Genomic DNA, 22,463 nt, shown 5'->3' with positions numbered 1-22,463 from the left:
TGACAACTGAGCTAGATCTACATAAACGTTTATCAGCACTTATTCCAATAGATCATTAAGGTTGCATGTTTTTTTTTTTTTTTTTTACATTAGGTTGTGTCATGTCACCTTCTGGGGTGAAATAACACCCAGCACTGTCTATGTCACAGTGACACAGACTTGATAATGAGCTTGTTGAGTCAGGCTGGTAGCACAAACGTGAATGTTTTCTATGGACTGAGCTTCATTATACTATTTACCCCATTGGACAATTTCATGTTTTGTTATCATAGAATATTGAGAAAAAGTGGATTTAATTAAAAAAAGCCTCTTCCATGCTAATATGAAAACAGATCTCTGTAAAGTGATTTACATTGATTACAAATTTAAAACACTAAACCTAATTGCATTCACCCCCTTTAATATCACTCTCCTAAAGCATCACTGGTGCAGCCAGTTGGTGTTAAAAGTCTCATAATTAGTTAAATGAAGATCACCTGTGTTCAGTCTTGAGATTGCAATATAAACACACCTATATCTGGAAGGTTGGGCCTCTAGAAAGTTAGTATTATGGCTAAACCTTACACCACGAACAGAAAAGAGCATTGCAAGAAATTATGTGACAAGGTGAATGACAAACACAAGTCAGAGGAAGGATATAACAACATTTCTGAGTCCCTGAAAATCCCTTGGACACTTAAATCCATCTTTAAGAAATGGACAGAGTGTGCCACATCTGCAAATCTGCCAAGCACAGGTCATCCACAGAAACTGAGGGCTGTGCAGAAGGAGACTAGTGCAAATAACTGAAGTGTCCAAATGAGCAAAGCTGAAAGGAACCTTGCCACTCAAACTCAAGGCTGTGATTGCTGCCAAAAGGCACATCTGCTACCTACTATCTACTTGATGGGGTGACTACTTATGCAGGCATATACCTTGTGTTTCATATTTGTAATTAATTAAACCACTTTGCAGAGATCTTTTTTCACTCTAACATCAGTCTGTTTGTGTTGTTCAGTGTAAAAACAAACTAATTAAATAAACTGTGATTCAACGTTGTGCAATAATAAGTTAGGAAAACTTCCAAGGGGGTGAATACTTTTCATAGGCGCTGTATAGCAAGCTTCAAAGTCAGTTGTTATAACGTGTTATGTCACTGTATTAAAAAATTCATCATGACAAAAATCAGTGTGACCTGCTGTATGTGCTACATCAGCTTGACATGAAAGTTGACAATAGCAGCTTTTATGATATGACTCCAATTACAACAAACATTTCTAAATGTTTCAATAGGTTTATGTCAGGATGAGCTTATATGGACCGTTCGAATGAATTAGTTCAAACTACTAAAAAAAAAATAATTCAGAATTTATATGTTTAAAATATGGTGTGGTGATCTATTTAAACCCAAGGCATGACTTGAGATAGTAATAAGTTAAATATAAGTCATCATTGATTGGGTACTTTCTACTGGGAGGTGTTTGTCCCAAACCCTAGCCTCTAAATTTCAACCTGTGAAAATGTTACTTTTTTTTTTTACTTTGTTCTTTTTTAAAGAATCTTTTTGATTTCTTTTGAAGTGCAGTTGAAATTTTTATGTAAAAAAAAATGTCAAAAAATGCAGTCACACATTTTCATGTGACTACCAAAACACAGAGTTTTAGTCCACAGGCAGCGACTTATTTTAGCCACACCCCTGCATTTTAGAGCAGGAAGTGAGACTGCATCCCTATACCTGATGGCCACATGGTGACCATTGTTTTAAAGTAAATGTGTCCCAAGATCTGAAAATAAGTGTCTAACATTAAAATTTCACATTTACACAACTAAGTAAACTTTTTTTCTTCTAATGAAAAACATGATATTCTCTGCTTATAACTGTGCAAAGCTGTGTCTGCTTGTCATGTATTTACTAGTGTTTTGGAGTTTGCTCAACATGAGCTAAAATTGTCACTACTAAAACAGTCACTTCTGAAACATTTGGTAAAGTTTGGTGGTGTTATGATTGTTTTATTAGTGGAAGGTTCAATCATTTGTTTAAAAAAATAAACATAATTAATATAGAGGGTCCTTCAAAGCAACAGGATTTCAGTCTATAGTCCAAGTCAGTTAAATATCTGAAATGTGTTTTGAAATCTGACCTTTTGACAGTTTGGTAGAATGATCCATATAGATGATCCACATGTAGCTTCATGGATATTGCTCTACAGTAAAGTCAAATCAAATCACGTTTATTGTCACATCAAATTTACACAGGTGAAAAGTGAGTTAAAAACTTATATATATGGAACGAACTGGGTCGAACGTGAGGTGTAGTGAAGCGGCCTCGCTGCGTAACAGGGAGCGGGGCCCAGGCAGCAGAGCTCGGGAATCGCTCCTCCCTCTGGTGCCTCTCGTGGTGTCCTCGTCCTCCTTCTCCCGCCCCGCCGTCACTCTCGCGTCCGTCGGGGAAGCTCAAAGTTAATTGTATATATATCAATGTTCATTCTATATATATCAAAGTTCATTAAATATTTCCTGTTCGGCTTGCCATGATATATATATATATATATATATATATATATATATATATATATCGATATACACATATACACAATATACACTAGTATTGCACTATTCCAATGTGCAGTTGTACAGTGATAAGTTATGAAATAAAAGTATGAAATGTGCTGCTGTACCCGTTCCATATGTTCAGTTAGCCTGAGGTAGACAATAAATGACATGCAGGCACACAGGGATAGAGGATAGAATACTGATATAGAAATCTTCCAGATTGTACAGGATATGGATTGAAGATGTACAAGATGTCAGTCTATATGTGTAAGTACAGATTTGCTAGATTGAAGGTGCAGAGGATCAGAGTGAGTCTGATGAGATGTGGATGAGGTTATGATTGTCAATGGAGATGATGACTTAGAGGTGCAGTGACAGGCCTATAGACCAATACACCAGCACTGCTGGCTGTTCAGCAGCCTGATGGCCCGGGGGAAGAAACTGTCTCGGAACCGGCTGGTTCTGGACTTTATGCTTCTGTACCTCCTCCTGCTTAGCAGCTGTGAGAAAAGACAGTGGCTTGGGTGGGTGGAGTCCTTTAGAACCCCTCTGGTCTTCCTCAGGCAGTGTTAGCAAATATTGTTATTATGTATAGTATTATTATGGATGTAATAATGTATCAGTGCATTCTGATGCATCAGTTTAAGGGTGTATCGACTTATTGAATTTGGAATGTTTGAATTGATTATAATACATCAGCTCTATTCATATTGTTGCTGTTTGAATTCCAAAATAGTAATGTTTCGAAAATAAAATATTTTTTATGGTCTGTTCACTATAAGAGCTTCTCATGATGTAAAAAGGTGCTGATGTAAATGAAGTAAATTAATAAAAACAAATAAATGAGTACACTTAAGAGAGAGGATAATATATGTTATATTGTACAAAGTAAGTTCTCAATTTTTGGCCAAAATAAAATTCTTAAATTCTTGGGCTATTTTCAAATATAAAAATGCATAAGCAGTTTGGTGATTTGACTGATTGTGTAGATGTGTCATCCTGTATATAAAAAGCTAAAACAAAAACAAGTAAATCACATGAAATATAATTGAATTGTGATGAAATTTGGGATTTCATTGTGTATTGAATCATTTTGCAAAGAATCACAGTTGAATCGAATGAGGTCAGAAATTTAAACCTGTCTTTAGGAAGACTTTAAGAAGACTGAAAAGCACTTGACTTTGAGGTGGTCCACAGGGAAATAATTCACCATGCCAAACACCTTGCATTGTTGCTGCAAGTTTGATGCTGGACATGATGAACAGTAATAAAAGATGTGTATTTTTGGGGCTGAAGTTCAGTAGAGAGAACTTGATTAGAGAAATTCCACTGAGGAACGCTTCATTTCATTACTTTGCCCGTTGATAACTGTTTATCTTGTTGGCTGCAAGAAAAAAGAGCTGTGTCCCAGACCTATTTAGAGCAGTGGTAAATGTTATGCTGTTAGACTTTTAATATCTCTCATTTTCATTTCCCTTTAGCCTGAGCTACTACAAATGTTAAACCTCCTTTTTTCTGTGTGTGTTCAGGTGGAGACCCTCGGGGCCAGTTTAATCTGGAATATGAAGATGGTGCTTGCATAGTCATGACTGCCAAGACACTGGACAGAGAGGACAGAGGGCACTACCTCTTAAACATTACAGCCACAGATGGAACCTATATGGCCAGGACTGCTGTAGAGCTCACAGTTCTTGATGCAAATGACAACAGCCCTGTGTGTGAGAAGGTATCATTTATAGTCCTCACTATGAAAATGATCCTATGTTGGGCCTGCTGCCCAGACAGCTGTGAGTCATAGCCAAATAAGATAGCATTTCAATTGAACAACATGCAAAACGTAGCCTACCACATGCAGCTGTCTGTGGAGGAGTATTATTTTTCATGCGTTTTCTGATATGTCTCTGGTATTAGCCTCAGCTGTATTGTATCATAGGGTCTGTACACTGGAACAGTTCCAGAAAATTCCCCGGCAGGAAAATTCATCCTACTCGTTTCAGCCTCTGATCCAGATATCCAGTCAAATGCTGAAATTACATACCGACTTGCAGGAGATGGGGCTGAATCATTCAGAATGGACTCTGCCACAGGTAAAAAAGCCTCTTCGCATGCATGATATATTCTGAAGTACACTGTCAAAAGTCAAAGAGTAGTGCTGTCAAACGCTGAAGTGCGACATGAAGTGCCTTGAAATATGCTAGTATGCTACTGGAATACAAATGTAGAGCCACATGGTTTGATGTTACCTGTACAATTTTCCTGTAACTTTGGTTTAATGGCGTAGGATAACCTTCATTATCACATCTTTCAGCAATGAATAACTTTAACATTAACAAACTACATATTTTTCAACAGTTACTTCTACTAGTGTTTCTATAGGATTCTAGTAGTTTTGTTAATGCTAAGCTAGTTCACATGAACACTTTCTGACCTAATTTTCCGTTCCACCTTAAACAGTGCAGCAGTTACACTCTGGTACATTTACATAAGGTGGAACAGAAAAGATACTTCAGAGAAAAACTATTTCTAATTCACCATTTTCTAATTAATTAACCAGTAATGCATTTCCACTTTCAAGTGACATTTCAAGAATTCAACCTTTTTGTTTCCATCCAAAACCTAATGCTTGCAGAGTTTAAATACACACATTATTCTATGGAATAAAAATTAACTGAAAGTTACAGGCATATGCATTTTTTTAAATCCCAGAAGTCATTAGGCCTTCTCTGCTGGCCTAGTAGGCCCAGGGGTTCCTCTCCCCTTTACAAACTTTATTTATGACCAATATTGTCAAGTTCCAGCTATTTTTTTTTCTGTTGTGCATGTATTAACTATTTTTATATGATCTATAATGAATTTGACATATTTTCATATTTCTCTACTAGGCACTCTAAAGACACTGCTGCCTCTTGACCGAGAGGAGAAAGACGTATATAACCTTACAGTGCAAGCAGTGGATGGGGGCAATCGCTTCTGTCAGGTTGACGTTGTCATCACTGTAGAAGATGTTAATGACAATGCTCCTGTGTTCACCTCTGACCTGTACTACATTAGTGTATTTGATAACACACAACCTGGGGCATATTTGGCACGTCTACAGGCATCCGATGCTGATACTGGTAAGAATGCATGTTTCACATGATGAACCTCTCTTCTTAGGAAGCCCTCGTCTTACTTTTTGTTTCATTATTTCTCACTTATATAAACAAGCAGAGAAATGTATTTTTAGAAATGTACTATTTTCAAAAATGTACTTTTTATGCAAAGTTGATAAAAGGTTAATGCTATGCATGCAGTCTTTTGAGAAAAGAAAATCCATCCCATAGATTTTTGCCATTTTGCCCTGTTGATAAGGAAATAGATAAAAGACAGAAGTGTCTACTGAAGCTTAAACAGAAATCAAATGGAAAAGTACAGTTGTATGTGGATGTTTCACACCATAACGATAACACACTTACTGCATGGAACTAACTTAAATAACTTAACATTTTCTTTTTGAATTTAATATACTGAAAAGAAAATTAAATGTGCAAAAGTTTGACCACTCTTTCAGACAGTGACTAGTGTTCTTCTTCTGCAAGCTCTCAGAGCTTATTTGACTCATTAGGCCTTTAATCAAGACAGGTGTAGACAATTCCAGACTGTAATAATTATGTGACTCTTCAAACCGCTTTGGATGCTGTGCTTATACTCAACAGCCATGGGCTCATCTAAGTAGCTGACTGAGAGTCTGAATTGATCCTTACAAAGCAGGAGGCGGCTATACAATAAATCTAAACATTTCCTGCTTGAAATTTTCAGTGCCCAAATGTCAAACACTGAAGATTAAGTAGAACTGCTAAAGTCAAGACAAGATTTAGAAGACTAAAAAACAAAAAACAGAAACACACATACTGTGAAAGCTCACATACTTGTCAGGGATGCAAAGCATCACCCCACACTGCCAACGAGAGGAGGATTTGGCTGGTGCAGGATTATATGAATAGGTATACACTGGCAGTTTTGTTGCACAGACATGATCTATGTGGAGGAATCATCCAAATCTTAATTGTGATCTTATCACAAAAGTCAACATCTGAAGTAGGCAACAGTTAGATGATATATAGGCATTTTGGGAACTAGTGCTATGGATTGCTGAAGAAAAAATGGAACTCTTTGGCCATGCTCATGAAAGGTATGTTTAATTGAAAAAAGAACAGCATTTGATGAAAAGAACACCTTGCCAACTGTTGAATACGTGAGTGGATCTGTTAAGCTTTGAGATTATGTGGCAGCCAGAGGTGCAGAAACTGTGAGAATAGAGGGGAAAAGGTATTTTACTAAAATTGAACACAGCCAATCAGTGAAGAAACTGAAGAAGAAAATAGATTATTGTATCAAGGCACTGATGCAGAGGATACATTGAAATCAACCTTGATAAATTTCAAGAAACTCCCTTCTGCAAGATGATCTATGATCATTTCTTAACTAAGTGCTGTGATTTCAACCAAATAGGGACTTGCTAAGCACTGATTGAAAGAGTGCCCAAACTTTTGCACATGCCCCATTTACTTAAAATATTAACAAAATGTGACCTGGGGTCCCCAACCATTTTCATACAATTGCAATTCTTTACCATTGATTATGCAATTATATAATTAGATTTAAATAATACAACAAAATAATGGTAAGAACTATAGACTATATCTGTGTTTTTTGGAAGTGGAATTTGTTCTGTTGGTTTCTTCTGATGGTAGAGAATGAGAAATTGCTGTGCTTGTGGTGCACATATTTGCTTGCTGTGGAGGGTGATTGATTGGAGCAGTTTCTGCTCATATGGTGCTTGTTCTGTGCTCTCTTTTGTTAGGAGAGACACTCTGCTCACAACAGCATTCCCGTCCAGCCTCGTCCTGAAAATAATCTCTTACTGTGTTTGCTTGTTTCCTGCATAGTGAACAATTATGCTCTTATTGCAGTTCAGGTTCAAGCTGAGTTTGAGAGGATCACGCAAACAGCTCTTTGTCATTTAAATCTGACATCAGTGTCCAATCTTACTTGTTTAGTCTGTCAAGCACTGCAATCACACCTGGTATCGGTATCAGACCGACAGCAGCAGAAAATATTAAAATATCAGGGAGAAATAAAAGGAATGTATCAGATCCAATTCTGTAACAAATCTATCAGAAAAAGCCACACTCACATTATGTAATGTGATGTTGTATGATCATACAATATAGTTTAATATATTCTTTAATATTTTCCTTAAGGTCCACTTATGACATTAGTGTTGCATGTTGGTTCAAAAACAGTCATAATTAAATGTTACTTGACCATTTTCTAGTCTCTCTTTATCCCTTATAATTAAACAAGGATTTTGTTGCCATTGAAGCTAGAATCAGCGCCACTATGGACAGTGAGTGAGCTAGCGGCCAGCCAACATGACACCCCCACACTGCTTTAAGTGAAGTGCATCAATTGGTGCAAACCACCAGTCTTATTAAGAACCAAAAGCTACTGGAGTGCTAATAACTCCCTCTTTGGAGAATCTTCAGCCTGCTAAATGTGAATGAGTGAATGATTGAGCTACAAGCCAAGTCAGTGATTTACTTTGCACCTAAAAATAACACATTTTTTTAAGCTTAGTAGTTTTTAAAGAAAATATAGGTAGATAAGTTTCAATATTGGGATTGGTATAAAAATGGTAAATGGATTGATATGTGTTGTCTGTGCTAAGAGGAAGTTATAGGCTCACATTCCATCCCCCATTACATACATTCTCTTCAAAGCCCGCAATCATTTTGTCTTTCAAAAACACTATTGTGTGCACTAATCACTGGTGTAAACAACTGCCCGGGCGGATATCTCTAATCACGGCCTTATTCTTCGTGCTCATATATACCAGTGTAGAGTGGATTAAAATGAACAGCATTTATTTATGAATGTTGCTTGATGAAACTGGAGAATGCTAAGTGATTAGGCTCAATTCATTCAGCTGTCAACAGAGAAATTTCAACAGGAAAAATCAGTCAGACAAAATAGAGCTGGACAGCTGAGCAACACTAACAACTTGGACTGCAGTGAAGTAATGAACATATGGCCAGAAGTGTGTACTTGACCATAAACTGTTAATTAGAAGAAAACAAACCACGTTTCTATGTTTTATCCCAACTAACTGGCTACTTCATTATAAACTCCTTCCTTCACTGGTATACAGTTAGAAACTAGCTTATCTGTTGAGGCACAATTTGTGTTAGCCAACCTCTAGTCCTGTAGTCTAGTTTCTGACCACAGAGGCCTTCTTTGGTGGCTATTTGTGAGTGCTGGACCACCCTCAAACTAGCAGTGTCACTGATATGTTTAAAGAACAGCTGCGCAGAAGAAAAGCAGGGGTCCATAAATGTTTTGGGGAAGCGACCTATGAAAAAAAGATTTTTCATATAAGTGGTCTGTAAATGCCTTTTAAAGGGGAATTCCACCAGCTTTTCAGCATTTCTGTATAACTCAATCATTGAAAGTAATTTAGAGTGCTTTGACACAAAATGCTGCTTTATATGGAAATATACTGATGATTTCTTTATAGTGGTGGTAATAGGAACCAGGGGTTGCAATGCTGCAACACTAATATAAGCATACATGTGACTTTGTCTCATGACTTTGACTCTACATGAGTTTTGAAAATGATAAAATAAGGAAAAAAACCCAGGAGAATCTCAGTTTCTCCCATGACACCATTTGTAAAAATAGTGATCCCTAGTTTGGGAACCCCTGCAGTGCCATGTCAGTGTCACTACTCTGCTGAGAATGATCCACCACCCAAATAATAAGTGAAAACAAAGTCCTGTGGTCAGAAACTGACTAATGATGGATGGAGTTGACAAATTGTGCATGGCAACAGGGCTACAGTATGTGATTGTCTGCATATATAGTCGACCAATAAAGTTATTCCTAATGAAGTGGCCAGTGAGTTTAGTGAGCAAAAATAATAGCAGTGTGATCTGTTTGCATCTAATTAGGTTTATGGTAAAGTGCACATTTTGGCCATATGTTGTTATTGTTGTTAGTGCTGGTCAGCTGTCCAGCCCAATTTCTGATTTGTCCTGCTGAAATTTCTCAGTTGACAGCTGAGTGAATTGAAGCAAATGACTTTGCAATCAAGGTAGATGTTTCTAAAAGTGTGGATACTATTACATTAACTCCAGCATAAATATTACAGGCCATTAATTATAGTACTATTTTAAGATAAGATAACATAGACCTTAATTAGTCCCACAACGGGGAAATTCTTTTATCCTGGTAAGATGTGAGTTATTACTTTTTTTCAAGGGTACAGTGAATTACATTCATATTTGATTCAGATTCTGTATAGACAGGTTTGAGCCTGCACTTTTTTATTTTTCCTGTATGTTTTGACTGCAAGCAAAAAAAATCCAGGAAAAATTGAAAAATGCTTTTTTACAAATAACTTTTCATGAAATTCAAATCAGCATAAAATATCTCCTCACCTACACAAACGTATGAATTGAAAGTTGACAATCTGCACTTTCATCAATGAGCTACAAGTGACAAATTGATGTCATATAACATTATGCTGTTATAAATGACGATACCTGCAACTTCTTATAAAGATTCTCATTGACATTTGTTTTTAGGCTTGAACAGTAAGATCAGTTATTTGCTTGAGGACTCTGCTGGAGGTCTGTTTTCTATTGAGGAGCAGTCTGGAATCATCAGCTTGGTGAAGCCTTTGAGCAGGCAGGTGATGGCTGGGTATAGGCTGAAAGTGCGTGCTGCAGATCATGGCTCCCTACGGACGCTCTCCACTCTTAGCTCTGTGGAGGTGACAGTACTGGACGCTAATCACCACCCTCCGGTGTTTGAGCACAGGGACTATGTTTCCATTGTTCCTGAAGATGTTGCCGTGGGGACCCTGCTTCTGAGTGTCTTTGCTGCTAGCAGCAATGCACAGGCTAATGCCCAGACCAGCTACTCCATCACCAGTGGCAACAAGCAGGGAGCCTTCAGCATCGATTCCCAAACAGGTACCAACACACTGGTTTAAACATGCACATACAGTGGCCCCAAAAGGTATTTGAGTATTTGTGCCATACTTGTATGGAGTTTTTTGTGTTAGGAAGAAAAAAAATCAAAGAAAGTGGCATTTATTTTAAATAGACTGTTCTAGGACTGTCAATGTCATTTTGGCAAAGTGTTCTTTAAAAAGGCAGCTAGTGTGTCTCTGTCATTATTGTTAGGGTTGAATCTTTTTAGACCTCTGCAGGTTTGCATCCAAAATGCCTTTATACACCTCTGAGGTTATGATCCCATCAATGAACACAAGCTCACCGACATTACTGTAAGAAAAACAGCTCCAGACCTTTAGTGTTTCTGTGAGCTTTACAGTGATCTTAGGGCAGTCTGGTTGGAATTCTTTTCCAATTTTACCAATTGTTAAATCATTGAATTGTCCAAATACTTTTTGGGGCAACTGTATGTACTGCTGGTCACAAGCTTAGAAACACTGAGGCATTTTAAGAAATGATTTCTTTGTCAGTTTACAATAATTTATTACAACCCTATTTCCAAAAAAATATATGATACTGTGCAAAATGTAGATAAAAATTGAATGCAGTGATGTACAAATCATTTAAACCCTATATTTAATTGAAAATAGAACACAGTTTGAGTATTGAGCCAGGAACATGTTTTAAAATGGGTCTTAAAGCAAAAGACCCAAACGTTTTGGGTCACCATTTATTTATGCTCTTTAGATGATCTACAGATACTTATGTCATTAACTAACTTTCTGGTGATAGTTGATTATCAACAACATTAAGGTTAGGGTTAGGTCTAGGAGTAGGTGTAGGTTTTGCTTTGAGGTTAGGTTTAGGGTGAGGATTAGATTTAATATACTCTTTCACACACAACTTCAAGTTCAGTCTCATTCAATAGATATGTAACTGAGTGTTAAAGAAGGACTCAACATCTTCAAAGCATCTACAGTGGACCATCCAAATGAACTGTTACCAAGCTTTGTAATGCTAAAAAACACCTGGAATCTCACAATTAGGTTAATTGTCAACAGGTTAGTAACAGGCTGAGTATAAAAGAGCATCCCAGAGAATCTTTCAGAAGTAAAGATGGGGAGGGGTTGACCACACTGGGAAAGGCCGTGTGGGCAAGTAGTGGAACGATTCAAGAATGTTGTTCCTTAACATTAGAAATAATCCATACCCCACACATGTTATCCCCTTGTTGTGATGTCAGCACTCATCAGCATTCAAACTGTCAAAAGAAAAGAAAACTGTCCAATTAGAAAACTTCTAAAATGTGATTGCTGTGCTGTTGAAGACAGTAATGCATTTAATGACAAATTTCTCCCAGCCATGAGAGCACATGAATTTTACTCCTTAAAAACAGCTCCATGACACAAAATGTATGCCTTTTCAGAAAATGTTTTGGAAAAGTTAGTGAACATGTAAGTTTTTTTTTTTTTTAATGGGAATCTTCAGGGCTTACTGATGTAATGATGCAAATGCTGCATGTTGTCTTGTTGGGTCTTCATACTCAAGCATGTGCACCAGTCTGTGACTGTTCACATATTTGGATTGTCTGTGAGCATGTTGTAAATGTGGAAGTACAGTCTTATTAAAATAACAATAATAGACCCTTTGAAGATTGCATGTATCAAATATGGTGTTTTTACCTGTGTTACAGCAAGTTTAACTTTACTTTGTGGAGCTCCAGTGCAGATATTATCGTTCTGAAGTGCACGCTTCAAGTACATGACTCTGGTCACTGGACTAGTACCAAACACACCTTAAAATTATCATGTGAAATCAAATCAATCAACAACTGAATTTATAGTTTATTGTTCAGTAGAAAACACATCAACTTTTTAGAGCTTTGCAGACTCAGAAGTAAATTTGAGTCAGTTTTGAACAGTGGGATTAAATGAATTGGAGCCAAATTAGACAAAATCTACAGAAACCAAAGACCAAATGTTCATCTTGGCCAGCTTTTAATTGAAATTTAGCTGAACTAAGGACATTTAGCCAGAGTTACAAAACAATAATCGTGATGCTTAGGACTGAAAAATATAAGTATGAGTAAACAGCTAAAGTAATTGTTGTTTTATATCAATAACACCTTTACTGGTGCAAAGTGCCAGAAAACACTCAAACATTAAAATTGCAGACAGAGAAAGGGTGCACCCAAACTTTTGATGCACATGCTAAATACTGCGATTACAACTAAAGTTAAACCTAAACTTAACCTAAGTACTGAAAAGGAAAGGATGGCTTTTTTGTTGAATAATTGATAGAATTTTTTTTTAATGAGGACTAGACAGTCCTCACAGTGTCGTTTTTTTTTTTTTTCATGTTTCTCTGTTATTGTGGGGACATTTTGTGGGGAAATCATTGCTCACATGCCCACATCCTCCTGCCTGTCCCAGAAACTTCACACACTCATGTTTATATGCACAGGAGGAGTCAAGTCTCTGGAATTATAGCCAGTACCCTCTCTCTGTCTCCAGGCAACATCTTTGTGATTGCTCCGCTGGATTATGAGGCAGCACGAGAGCACTACCTGACAGTGAAGGCCACTGCTGGAGGCCAGGAGACTCTGAGCGACACAGCCACTGTTACCGTCCACCTCACAGACGTCAATGACAACAGTCCTGTATTCAGCCAGGAGCTCTACTCAGCTGTAGTCAGTGAAGACTCACTACCTGGCTGGTCTGTGCTAACTGTGAGTGCTCTTAACTCATCGTGTGACAGTGATATAATAGGACCTAATAGGGGTGCTGGTGTTACAATGTGCATATTAACACCTCAGTGTGTCACTACTATTTCTCATTATTCATATTTCTTTTTTATGAGCCATACAGGTTTGTGTTACTTTTAACAGTTGAATCTCTTTAATTTTTACTTTTTACTGTTATGATTTCCTTCTATACACCTTGTAAAGTAAGTGAATGAAAACTACATGTGACACAGCACAATTAAAAATGTGTCACTGTGTTGTGATGAGGCAAAATTGTGAATTATGATTTAATTATTAGCTTTTAAATATGACAACAGTTTATTGATTATGTTAAAAGAAAGACAAACACACACACACACACACAAACATTATTTACAGATTTTGCATCAAATTATTTTACTGTCTTGTTGTAATGAAAACTTGGTAATATAAACTGGAAAATGTTACTAAACATCAGTTTACATGAGTTCAGATGTATAATTCAGATTTATTTGATTCAACCAGACATCGAATTTTTCAAGTTAGGTCCTAGAATTTGTTATGTTTGTGAAGATTCCCCTTTTTCCCTTCTGTATTGGAAATATATTGTGTCATGAATCATAAACCAAAATACATACAGTACTGTATTGTGAAATTGGTGCAGTTAAACTGATTTGTTCTGCACTTCTGAACAGTTAAAATGTGTGGTCAGAACTACATAATTATAACAGCATTACACAGTGCTGTTTATATGTGCTATAATGATGTTCACTAATCTTTTTAGGTAATGGCGAATGACTTTGATGGGCCTTCAAACAACCTCATCCATTATTCCATTGTGGATGGAAACCAAGACAGTCCATTCATCATAGACGCAGTCAGTGGTGTACTGAAAGTGGCGCGTCAATTAGACAGAGAAAAGGTAAAGCTTCCCAAACTCACTGTAGAGTAACTTTCCTCTCTCCTTGCCTTCTAATAAAGACAAGTGCTGACTCACTTTGAGACAGGCTAGACTTTGAACTGTTTGAAGTCTTAACTGTGTTCTACCTGCTGTGTTTTAATTGCTCACACCAGCTGAGGATGAGTTCAGTTAAGTTCTTTTTTCCGTCTTTGTTTAAATTAGGTTGGTGGGTACAAACTCACTGTTCTGGCCTCCGACAGCGGAAATCCCCCCAAATCCAGCAGTGCAGCAATCAACATGACAGTGGCTGATGTGAACGATAATCCCCCTGTCTTCTCGCAGGCTAACTACAGCCTCATCATCCAGGTACAGCCATGCTATCATAGCGAATGGGTCAAATTGAAGCTGACAAACTGCTCTATTCTCTACATCCATGAGTGACTGAGCTTTCAGCAAGAGCGGATGTGATGATCCCTCCTGGCTTGTTTGAATGAGTTTTTCTTTCTTTCTATCTCTCTTTCTCAGGAGAGCCTGCCTGCAGGGGCCTCTGTCCTCCAGCTGAGTGTGAGCGACAGAGATGCCCCACAAAATGGCCCCCCTTTCTCCTACAACATCTTGAAGGGCAACGAGGGAAAATCCTTCAGCATAGACCAGCAGGGAGTCATTAGGACCACAACATCTCTGAGGAGTTCAGAAAAGGATCAGTATGTTCTCCACATCCAGGTGAGGACACATCTGTTTGCTGTTTAACAGTGCAGAATGTGATTTTTGGGGGGTGAGATTTTTAGCCTGAAATTCTTATTTGAGATTACATATTAAAACAAGCGCAGAATCATATGGAGTTACACAAATCTCTTGTAAGTGGCAAAAAATACCTAACATATCATTCTAGCCCTTAATCTTTTGTCCAAACCACCACCAACAACAATGCCATTTATTAGACCAAGGGAGTATTTCACAAAGCATTGAGCCAGATAACTTAAGCCCAAAGTTGAGGATTGTCCAATAAGAATTTCTCTCAGCTCAGACAGACTTGCCTTTAGGCTCAAAGGGGAATTCCACTGATTTTCTGAATTTCTGCAGTGTAAACAAAGTGATTCAGAGAAACTCCATTCTAGAGAAAATCAGCAAGTCAGAATTGTTTACAGTGGTTATGACCAGAAGTCAAAGAGTTTAATTGAGTGTTGAAAGCTACCACACTGTCATAACCTATTGTTTTAAAGCAGAACAATAACATAAAAAAAGCCTGGAGACAAGACGGGGTATGTGGAGTCAATACAAATTTATAAATTATGATCCCTAGATTCAGGTACTGAAAATGTAACCTTGACGGGACCACCCCAGTGAGAAATTTAGTACCTTTTTTGTGAGAGTTCACACAGAAAGTTATGAATACATTGCCTGAGCCCTGAGACATTTTTATGATGTTTTTGAGACAATTTTCACCTAAATTATACCAGTAGGACATTCCAGTGCAAAATACCACCCAAGGAAAACTTTAAAACTATTTTACAATCATCAACATTAGATATAAGAACTCTGATGACGTGTGGTAAGCTCACTGGTTGTTTTGTCTAGCAAATAAAATGGCAGCCTTTGTTTTATGACTGTATTAGATGTTGTGACCCCTCCTTCCTACCCCCTCCATTAGAAAGAAATCCATGCTGATAAGCTGCCATGCAGTATGGCATTTCATATCAAACCACTCTGAATGATTTTGTTTACATCTCAATAATTGAAAGATGTGGAATTCTCTGTGATGTTATCATGAAAATGGAAAAATCCAGCTTTATAAAATGCAGAGTGGGTTTCTTTTCAAACTAAGATTTACATCTCCAGAGCGCCCTCTCCTGTTGAAAAGCTAAAATGACCTGCTAGTTTAAGAATCTCAACATGACTTTTAAATAATATGTTAAAAAAACAGTAATGCATTAACTTTACTTGAGTCAAATGTGTGCATAATTTCCACATATGAAATATAATACATCAGCACTTTTATTACAACTTTTAGATAACTCACTTTTATACAGTGTTTAAATTACACTTTTGAGGGTGTCTCATTAAAACAGTCTGTTTTAATGTACAAACACATACACAGAGTCTTAAATTACAGTGCATTGTTTTGTGTTTTAAAGTGTATTTGAAACATACAGTACAGTTTTAGGTGGGGTGGAGGGTTCAAACTCAAACAATGCTTCAAGGTTGGAAAACACTGAAAAAAAGGTGAGCCATTCTAATGCTAACGTGCACTGGTGCCTATAAATACATTGTTTCGTTTGCTGTACTACTGAACTGGACTTTCCTAATCTTTAATTTACCCTTAGCCAATCTAATCAATGACTTTCATTTAATTTTCACAAAATAACTGAATCTCTCTCTGTCAGACAGATTATGTAATGTGAACTTTTAGCTAACTTGCGCCTCACAATAGCCACAAGGGTCCAGCTAAAACACACATACAGTGGGGGAGACCACTTGTGAAAATGTGGAAATATAATGTTCTTCATTGCAAGTGATATTGTCAGCATAACAATATGAAAGTACAATCTTGGAAATTTACATGCATTTCAAATTTTCTCAGGATTTGATACTTCCCTATTTTGCTTGAGCTGGCATGGACAAGTCCACACTTCCACAAGTTTTTGTAAAAGATCTAATCCACCTGAGAAGAAACCGAATATGTAGCGAACAGTCTGACCTTTTTGTGCAAAGGCCTTTCATTTAAATTTGAATTGTGACCTACAAATAGTGCAGAATCCTAAATATTTCTTCAATTACCTGTCATGTATTTTTTTTATTACAAATTTTTGGACTTTTGGACGCTATGTGTGCTTATAGTGGCACAAACACGTAAACACAGAACAACCCCCACCACCCCCCACCCACCGCACACCACCACTCATACATATATGCACACTTGTTCTGAAATTAAATTCAAAGTCAACAACCAAAACTTTAGGACTGAACACCGAGCAACAACAAACAACATGTACAAACTATTACACCATACAAACACAACCGTGATAAAAGCTAATGGCTTCCTACCCACTTTTCCTCAGATATAAACACAGCACAAAAAACAAATCAGCAAAACTCACAGCAAAACTTCAAATCATGTGTATTTTATTATACATTTTTGATAGTGCAACACTTAAGCCTTGCTGGAAAAAAAGCCTGGATGTTACTGTTTTTTAGGGGAACTCAAAGCGCATTACTTTTTTCAGTGTAGCTTTAACATGTAGCTATCAGTCCCAGTTTAGCAATTTAAAGCTAAATTAATTAGTTCATGTTAAATCTATTACTATTTAAAATAGACATAATAACAATTAAATTACCATTTTAAAGTCGAGAGTTAAAACATGCTTTTCTACTCCGGTGTTTATAAATGTTCTAGGCATGTAGGGTGGTCATAGATCTATGTCATATTTGTATTTACCCTGTATGTTGATGTTATCAATTACAGTCATATGCGAAACTACATGAAATTATGTTTTGTTACTTTTCTAAGAGAAAATAATACATCCCCACTTAAATACAACTTTTTTCTGGAGATCTTAGAGCACAGTTCCTATTTATTTTATGCACTTTTTTCACATATTTAAATCAAGTTTTTTAATTATTTAAATATGTGCGTAATTTCCACATGAATAAAATATATTACATCAACACAATATATTTCCTTCAGATTACTTTTATACAGTGTTTGAATTACATTCTGGCATTTTTTGTGTTTTATTTTTTCCAATGTGTCAAATTCACCAATTAAACAGTAAATGTGCTTTCAAAAAGCATGAAATGTGAACAGGGGTGTCCATATCTTTGCTTGTGACTGTATGTAGAGCACTTTGCTCTACATACAGTCACTGTTTTTTTTTTCTCATTAATAAAATGTCCATACCTGTATTTTCTGTTTATTGTCAGGTCTCCGACAGTGGGAAACCTCCTCTCCAGTCATCTGCCCTTCTCAACATTTGTGTGGCACAGACCAGTCTGTATCCTCCATCTGTTCTTCCTCAGGATGTGTTCATTCTGGTCCAAGGAGAGGAGTACCCTGCAGGAGGCATTCTGGGAAGAGTCAACGCCACTGATCTTGACAAGCATGATACGCTCACATACACCCTGCAGCCTCCAGGCCATGACCTGATCTCTGTATCTGGCTCTGATGGCCGGCTGCTGGCCCGGCGGGGGCTGGATGTGGGCCGCTACCCACTCAATGTGTCGGTCAGCGATGGCCGCTTCTCTTCCTTAGCCAGCATCACGGTGCATGTGCGGCAGGTCACTCAGCAGATGCTAGATGGTTCCGTGTCTGTGCGTTTTGCTGCCATCACTGCTGAGGACTTCATCCAGGAGCACTGGAGGAACTTCCAGAGAGCAATCCGAAGCATCCACAGCAGGGCTGGACTTTACACTAAACAGAGGTAAGCAGCCACCTAGGTCCATAGTCAAGGAGCCAACATGAACAGATTGGGGAACAGACATGATAAACAGCGAAACAGACTAGAACACAGAAAATAATACATCCAACATGTCAAACATACATACGCTTTAAACAATACATACAACAGAAAGACCAACAACCACAAGTGGCAAACACAAGGCTTAAATACAAGAGGGCTAACAAGGGATAACAGGATACAGGTTGAAACACAGGTGGGAACAGTCAGAGGCGGGGTCTGAAAACAAGGGGCCTGAACTGGGAGGATAAATACAACAAATGCACATGGAAAATCAAAACACAACACGAACACATGGACAGGACAGGAGGGGCCAATCGTGACAAACCTTTACATCATATGGATTTTAAATTACATTTTAAAGATTTTTAAAATGTAATTCATATTCACATCTGTCTTCCAAAAATGGCTCTCCAAAGAACATAAAATGGTTCTTCAATGACTTTGCACTAAGATGACTACAGTGAATATTTTCAGTACTGTTAAAGATGTGACAAACTAATATTCTGGGACTAATATTCTGACAACTAATATATAAAATAAACTAATATTCTGTAAGTACATTAAAGGCACTGCATTACCTTAATAGCCACCACTACAGTGTAGTGCACTACATAAAACAATAGTTTCTTTAAATAAAATTAAAGGGTTGACTGAGACAAAAGGCATTGTCTGGTACCTGTGGTACCAGACACCCAAACCCTACTTGGTCTGAGGATCCTGCAGAATTAGACTACGGTTGGCATTGTCTCACTGAAGGCTTTCATACCATCTACAACTCTACTGATTAAGAAGCAAATTATTTTTCATCTTATATGTATGTGCATTACTGTAGCAGTTGTTCTTGTTCTTATCTTTGCCTTGAGCCTCAAAATGATGAAATTTGCCCACAGAAGCGACATGCAGATCCTCAGCCTGCAACCCGTTGAGCCTGAGGGTGATCTGGATGTGCTGATGTTCTTGGAGAAGTCTGGAGGTGCTGGCTCTTCCCTGGAGCCCCTCCTGCAGAACCTCAACACCTCCAGCGTAGCTCTACAGGAGCTGAGTGGCCTGAGAGTGGTGAGGGTTGTGACCCGCTACTGCTCTAACGCTGAATGTCCAGACCACATGTGCAGGAAGGTGGTGACCCTGGATTCCAGCAGCATGGCAGTGTACAGCACGGCCAGAGTGAGCTACATCACTCCTCATCACCACATCACTCCCAGCTGTCTCTGCAAAGGTACAAACTGAATCCTCAGATGGCATTCTGAGTTAGAATGGGCTTCTAAATGAGTCTTCATCCCATCTTCATCTTTTCAAGCTTTTTTATCTTATTGTATCTGTATTGGGGTACAGAAATTCGACCTCACCTATGCTGTGTCTGTATTGCTGTGTTTTCTTTCTCTCTTGTTTGTTTTAGATGGAAAATGTGCAGATCAGATTCAAGGCTGTGCTAGTAACCAGTGTCCAGAGGGTTATCGTTGTGTGGCTCTTCAAGGAGAGAACAAATATCGCTGTGTTTGTCCATGGGGCAAAAAAGCAAAATGCTCAGGTAAATGAAAGCATCTTCAGTCATGATCAAATACTGCAGGTGCAGAGTTATAGAGAGAAATTAACTCATGTAATCAATAACAATTAGCAGACACTTATGAAGTAAGTGCAGTGTCCCAGTGACTCATTAAGTGAAATAATACGCCAGTCATTTGATCATGCATGAATTGCAGCTTTACTTGTTAGGCAGTGCAGCTCTTACATGAGTAATTAAGCTAAGTAGGTATTTAAATAATGGGTGACAAACATGACAGCTTTTGCTTAAATAGAATGCATGAGGTGTTTAAGTGTTAATCACTGAGGAGATGACTGAAGTTCATTCAGTAAGCTCATTCAGTCTTTCACTCACCTACAGCTGTCATTTGAATCTCTATGGCAGGATGTGTGCATGCCCTCTACAACAGGGTGCACAAACTTTCTGTCTCAGGTGGCCAAAGTGTTATGATAATGTTGGGCTGAGGGCCAAACAGACAAAAGCTTGTTAGCCTTATATTTTCACACTTGGTCAGTAGTCCAATACCCTGTTAGAAATAAACGTACTGTGCAGGTACATTTTTCATTTATCAAAGTACAAACAATGTAAATGTACCTTTAAATGTACAGCAGTGGTTTTAAGGTCCAATTGTGCACCTTAAATAAGTTCATACCAGGCAAAAAGTACATATTTGTACCTTTTCATAAACTAATGTTTCAAAACAGAATAAAAAGCCTGGAGACGAGTCATGGTGTGTGGAGGCAATACAACTTAGAAAATATAATTTCAGTGGATTATGGGACAATAATGTTCCCTGTCTAAAGGTATTGAGATGTACCCTTGTGGATACCATCCCAGTGACAAGAGAGGTACTGACCCAATGATAGACTCATGCCTTTTTTCTGAATGTATGTGGAAACATCAGACTGCTGATGAATGTTGTATTCTTTAAATACTGTGATGACTTCTTTATAATCATCTATTTCTGCCATTAGCATAAAACTGGCAGCAACATGTGTGTTGTTACATCTGCATTGTGGTTAGTGATGCGTGGTGTTAAACTGTGGTGTTAAGAGTCATAGACTCTTTTCTATATAATAGAAAGTTTTGTTTTATAACATTGATCTGTATGTTTTGTTGTGAAATGGATTTGGAAAGCAAATCTTGAGAGAAAAAAAACAAGTGTTTATTCTCTGAATGTGTGAAGGGGTAGGGGGAGTTAAGGCAACCTTTTGGCCTTCTCCAAATCAAACTTTCTTGAAGACCATCTCTGGCACACTGTTCTCACTTGGGGCAAAGCTGATTTAACTTAAACCAGTTGTTTTCACTGCCATGCCTAAAAAAAGACAACAGAAAAGAGACATTTTTCCAACTTTTTCACTGACATATGAAAGCATGTATGTACTTTTTAAAGTAGTTGTATTAGTAGAGGTTTTGGACAAGCTTACTGATGATACAGAGTGTCACTCCACTGATGTTCCTTTTGGTTTGTGTTGTAGGAGGAGCAATAATGACATTCAGTGAGAACAGCTATATCAAGTATCATCTGAGGAAGAGCACTAGAGCAGAAATGAAGTTTTCTTTGAGGTTAAAAACTTTTTCTAGCCATGGAACAGTGATGTTTGTGAAAGGAAGAGGTTACAGCCTTCTGGAGGTACGAAAACAAAAAAAACCAACACATTCTGCTTTCTAGACATCAACAACAGACAAAGCCTGCTTTCTCTACATCAACAACAGACAAGGCCTGCTTTCTAGACATCAACAACAGACAAAGTCTTTTATCTAGACATCAACAACAGACACAGTCTGCTTTATAGACGTTGACAACAGACAAGGCCTGCTTTCTAGACATCAACAACAGACAAAGTCTGCTTTCTAGACATCAACAATAGACAAAGCCTGCTCTCTAAACATCAACAATAGACACAGTCTTTTATCTAGACATCAACAACAGACAAAGTCTGCTTTCTAGACATCAACAATAGACAACGCCTGCTCTCTAAACATCAACAATAGACACAGTCTTTTATCTAGACATCAACAACAGACACAGTCTGCTTTATAGACGTTGACAACAGACAAGGCCTGCTTTCTAGACATCAACAACAGACAAAGCCTGCTTTCTAAGTATCAACAACAGACATAGTCTGCTTTCTAGACATCAACAACAGACAAAGCCTGCTCTCTAAACATCAACAATAGACACAGTCTTTTATCTCGACATCAACAACAGACACAGTCTGCTTTCTAGACATCGACAACAGACAAAGCCTGCTTTCTAGACATATAGTATGTAGTAAACAGCTCCTATCACAAATAAACTTACCATGCTTTTTTAACAAAAAATATGACC

General features: G+C 37.7%; 1 protein-coding gene across 1 annotated transcript in view; it reads left to right on the top strand.

Annotated features, from left to right (window-relative positions):
* The window catches only part of fat1b (FAT atypical cadherin 1b), a 53,952-nt gene that overhangs the window by 21,845 nt on the left and 9,644 nt on the right, over nucleotides 1–22,463 (top strand). Inside the window, exons 13-24 of the mRNA XM_037540698.1 lie at nucleotides 4,062–4,258; nucleotides 4,466–4,619; nucleotides 5,415–5,648; nucleotides 10,158–10,547; nucleotides 13,043–13,257; nucleotides 14,036–14,173; nucleotides 14,375–14,518; nucleotides 14,678–14,875; nucleotides 18,074–18,570; nucleotides 19,500–19,825; nucleotides 20,006–20,137; nucleotides 21,610–21,764. Of these exons, the coding sequence (XP_037396595.1) occupies nucleotides 4,062–4,258; nucleotides 4,466–4,619; nucleotides 5,415–5,648; nucleotides 10,158–10,547; nucleotides 13,043–13,257; nucleotides 14,036–14,173; nucleotides 14,375–14,518; nucleotides 14,678–14,875; nucleotides 18,074–18,570; nucleotides 19,500–19,825; nucleotides 20,006–20,137; nucleotides 21,610–21,764 (2,780 nt within the window). The remainder of the gene's footprint in view (nucleotides 1–4,061; nucleotides 4,259–4,465; nucleotides 4,620–5,414; nucleotides 5,649–10,157; nucleotides 10,548–13,042; nucleotides 13,258–14,035; nucleotides 14,174–14,374; nucleotides 14,519–14,677; nucleotides 14,876–18,073; nucleotides 18,571–19,499; nucleotides 19,826–20,005; nucleotides 20,138–21,609; nucleotides 21,765–22,463) is intronic.

This window comes from Pygocentrus nattereri, chromosome 8 (assembly GCF_015220715.1).
Source record: "Pygocentrus nattereri isolate fPygNat1 chromosome 8, fPygNat1.pri, whole genome shotgun sequence".
NCBI lineage: Eukaryota > Metazoa > Chordata > Actinopteri > Characiformes > Serrasalmidae > Pygocentrus > Pygocentrus nattereri.
This window is presented reverse-complemented; position numbering and strand designations above follow the sequence as displayed.